General features: G+C 26.1%; 1 protein-coding gene across 2 annotated transcripts in view; it reads right to left on the bottom strand.

Moving 5' to 3' along the window:
* LOC111639864 (dynein beta chain, ciliary-like) overlaps positions 1-3,500 on the bottom strand; it is a 131,210-nt gene extending 127,710 nt beyond the window's left edge. For both annotated transcript variants that reach the window (XM_023385813.1, XM_023385815.1), the window contains exon 1: positions 3,262-3,500. In XM_023385813.1, coding sequence (XP_023241581.1) covers positions 3,262-3,483 — 222 coding nt within the window. In that variant the 5' untranslated portion in view covers positions 3,484-3,500. The remainder of the gene's footprint in view (positions 1-3,261) is intronic.
* Positions 3,501-3,506: the final 6 nt, after the last annotated feature.

Here is a 3,506-nt window from a genome sequence, read left to right as displayed (position 1 = left end):
AAATAAATGAATAAATTTATAAATAAATTTATTCATTTAAATATTAAATAAATTCACTAGTAACCAAAAATATATAAAATGTGAAAATATGTCTTTTTTGTAATCAGCATGGACTTATGGAATAGAATAACAGTTAATGTCATCTGGTTTACATTTCCATATCAAAAAGACATTAATTAGTTAGAAATAGGCATATTATTTTATTAATAATTATAAAACAAAAAACTTCTATTATATTTATATATTGTCATATATGTATTGTACATTAAACATATCTTTACATCAAAAGAAATACTATTGAAGCATACAACAATTATTTACAGAAAAGAAATCTTCATAAAGGCTCTTTCTGTAGTTAAAAAATGAATTAGTAATCAATCAGTTCATTGTTCTCAAAAATTGCTGCATCTCTATGAAGTATGTAGTTGATTAATTTTTTTGCACAAATGAATAGAGATTTTGTGAAAATATTCTTTAATAATGGTTTCCTGCAGCAATACATCTGCATAAGGCAATTACCCTAAAACATTACACTAAACAAGGAAAAAATTGTGAATGATATTTGACTAACATAATGAAATTGTAAATCTTGCAATACTTTTAGTTAATAATGTATGTTATTTAAAGAATAATGAATTTGATAAAGTTATTTACACAAGTAATTTATAATAATTTTTTTATTGTAATAAATATTCAAAACATTATTAAATATTCTATTTATGTATGTAATTATGATATAAAAAATAGTACATTTTCCTCAATATATAAAGTCTTTCATTACCTACTTTTCAATTTAGTAGTAAATTATTATCTATATTAGATAGATTGAATATTAAGATTATTAGATAACTTAAATAAAACAACAAGATATAATTAATTTGATAATTTTAGTTTAAAATCATTATGAAAATATTATCTTTGATTTATGAAGACAAGAAATGTTTTTCTTTCCATACAAAATTTGTTTCATTTCTTTAATTTGGCTTTCAATACAAAGACAATATTAATTGTTATAAAAAGATATACACAATAAATTTCAATGTTTTGTATGTATATATTAGAGATGCCACGAATATTCGGCTACTATTCGGTATTCGGCCTATTCGGCTACTTTTTTTAATATTCGGTATTCGGCCCAATAGTATGCAACATTCGGCCGAATACCGAATACCAAATCATGAAAAAAAACCGCACATATTACTCAAAAACGTATTTATTTTAATCATAAATTATTACATTTAATACTTAAAATCTATCAGTGGTAAGTTGTAATGAATGAAAACAATTTTTTCAGCATTTGTTGATAGCAAACGATTGCGCTTTTCCTCATAAACTATACCTGCTTCTGAAAATAGCCTCTCACTATATACACTACTGCCGGGAGACGATAGATAAATCTTAGCGAATTCTGTCAGGCTTGGATACTGTTTTGCGTTTGCTGACCACCACTTGTAAAGGTCTGCCGTCCGATCTAGGCGAACAGTTTTCATATAAAGTGATACAGTGATATTTTTTAGTAATAATTAGTAACGCAATTTGATGTAACAATGAACAAATAATGCATGTTGTGACATGATCTACTCGCAAATAAAACAAATGTGCCCGCAGTGTCGCTACCGCACCCACCGCAATGTATCAGGTCGTAACATATCACCCGCGAAATGTACACATATTTTGCCGAACATTCGGCCGCCGAATATTCGGCGCTTCGGCCAAGAGCGTAGCCGAATGTTCGGTATTCAGTATTCGGCAAAATCACTATTCGTGGCATCACTAGTATATATCCATCAATAATTTTCATAGAAAATGGAACATCTGGTCAATTAACTACTTTTTAATCTTTTAATCAACATGTTAAATATTCAAGACTGCTTTCATTGTAAATTTCGCTTGTTGCTTTATTATATCATTTGTTTTGGCCATAAATTTATTAATATGCAGCTGTCTTAGCTTTATAATTAGTTTATAAAGAATGATCTTGGTAACATATTCAAAAATAGAATCCATCATCATCAAGTTGCAAGAGTTCTGTAATATTAAATTCAAGTGAGTTTAAATTTTATGTAAGTTTCACATTTACATTTTGTTATATCCCAATGGCAGATACTTGGAAGTCTGAAAGTATAGGAAAGTTTCTTGTCTTCTAATCATTTTGACTTTAATAAAGAATATTTTTATTTCTCTTAAAGTTTTAAGTATTGTTAAGTATTTTTATTATTAATTGAGACAATTTGTCTAAGTTATTGAACTTTACATGCTAATATTTTTTCTTTTGTAGTTCATATGCAATGGTGTTTCTTTTTTATCAAATTATGAAAAAGAATTGTATCGAAATTGTAAAGATGGTTCCACCTTAGATGTCTTTCATTTACTGGCTCACTATAAATTAGTAGTTGATTTACTACAGAGATTTTTTTGGTAATGAAGTTTTGACTAAAGAATTGTTTGAAAGAATTAAAGGTAAGAAATATTACTGTTATAAACTGTTTTGTTTTATGCATGAGATACATAAACTTTTACACTGGTGGAAATACTAAAAAATTATATAAAGAATTCTAGAACATCAGCATTCAGTAAATATTAAGATTGATACAGAACTTAAGCATATCTACCTCCAAAGTTAATCCCAGCTTGAACTAATTGAAAACTTTTTATCAGCTAAGATTTATTTCTGTAATTTCCTTACACATACAATTCTCTACTTTTTTTAGATTAAGTGAAAATGGAACTTAAATCCTTTTAATTTCAGGCTTTCCTATACAATAGTATCTATTGCAATGTTGTTTATATCTTTAAGGATTGATTGGAAAATCCAAGAGTACTATATTGTTTTAATCTCTAAACAAGCAAAGAACTGTACATGTTTAAGGAAATTGAAGAAATATATTTAGAGTGATTCTCTTTGTTATTATATTCATTATTTTCCAGTTCTCCAAATTTACTAACTTGATTAAAAATAACCATGTTGATCACATATGTTATTTATTCCTTTATAAACACAAGTTTATGAAGTTTGTTAGCCTTATGTTTATAAGAATTTTATTTTTTCTAATTTGAAAAATGTTATATTAAGCTATTGAATTCTATTTTACTATACTATTAAGTAAATAGAAAAAATTTCTATTTTAATCAAAACATAAATAAATAATATTTAATTTAAGAAATTGAGTATTGTTATTATCTTTTATTTTTTTAGTTACAATAGAATTTATTTTGTAATTGTATTAATTAATTTCCTTAAAAAATAAATCTAATTATTACTTGATTTTCAGGTATTTCTGGTTCTTTTCTCTTTAAGCTACCAGCCACTACCAAAACTGATTTTATAGCTCTAAGACCCCAGTCATAATGATCTTGTTTAGACAACAATTCTTTGCATAATGAATATAATGTAATAAATTTCTGTGACAAAATCTGAGCTTCCATAAAACCTTCTGCTACAAGCAAAATTTCACAAATAAGATCAAAATCAGGAACCACCATTGCACAAGGTCTGTAAAAATAAT

Source organism: Centruroides sculpturatus, unplaced genomic scaffold (genome assembly GCF_000671375.1).
Source record: "Centruroides sculpturatus isolate CEXI.00-Female unplaced genomic scaffold, Cexi_2.0 scaffold1303, whole genome shotgun sequence".
Classification (NCBI taxonomy): domain Eukaryota; kingdom Metazoa; phylum Arthropoda; class Arachnida; order Scorpiones; family Buthidae; genus Centruroides; species Centruroides sculpturatus.
This window is presented reverse-complemented; position numbering and strand designations above follow the sequence as displayed.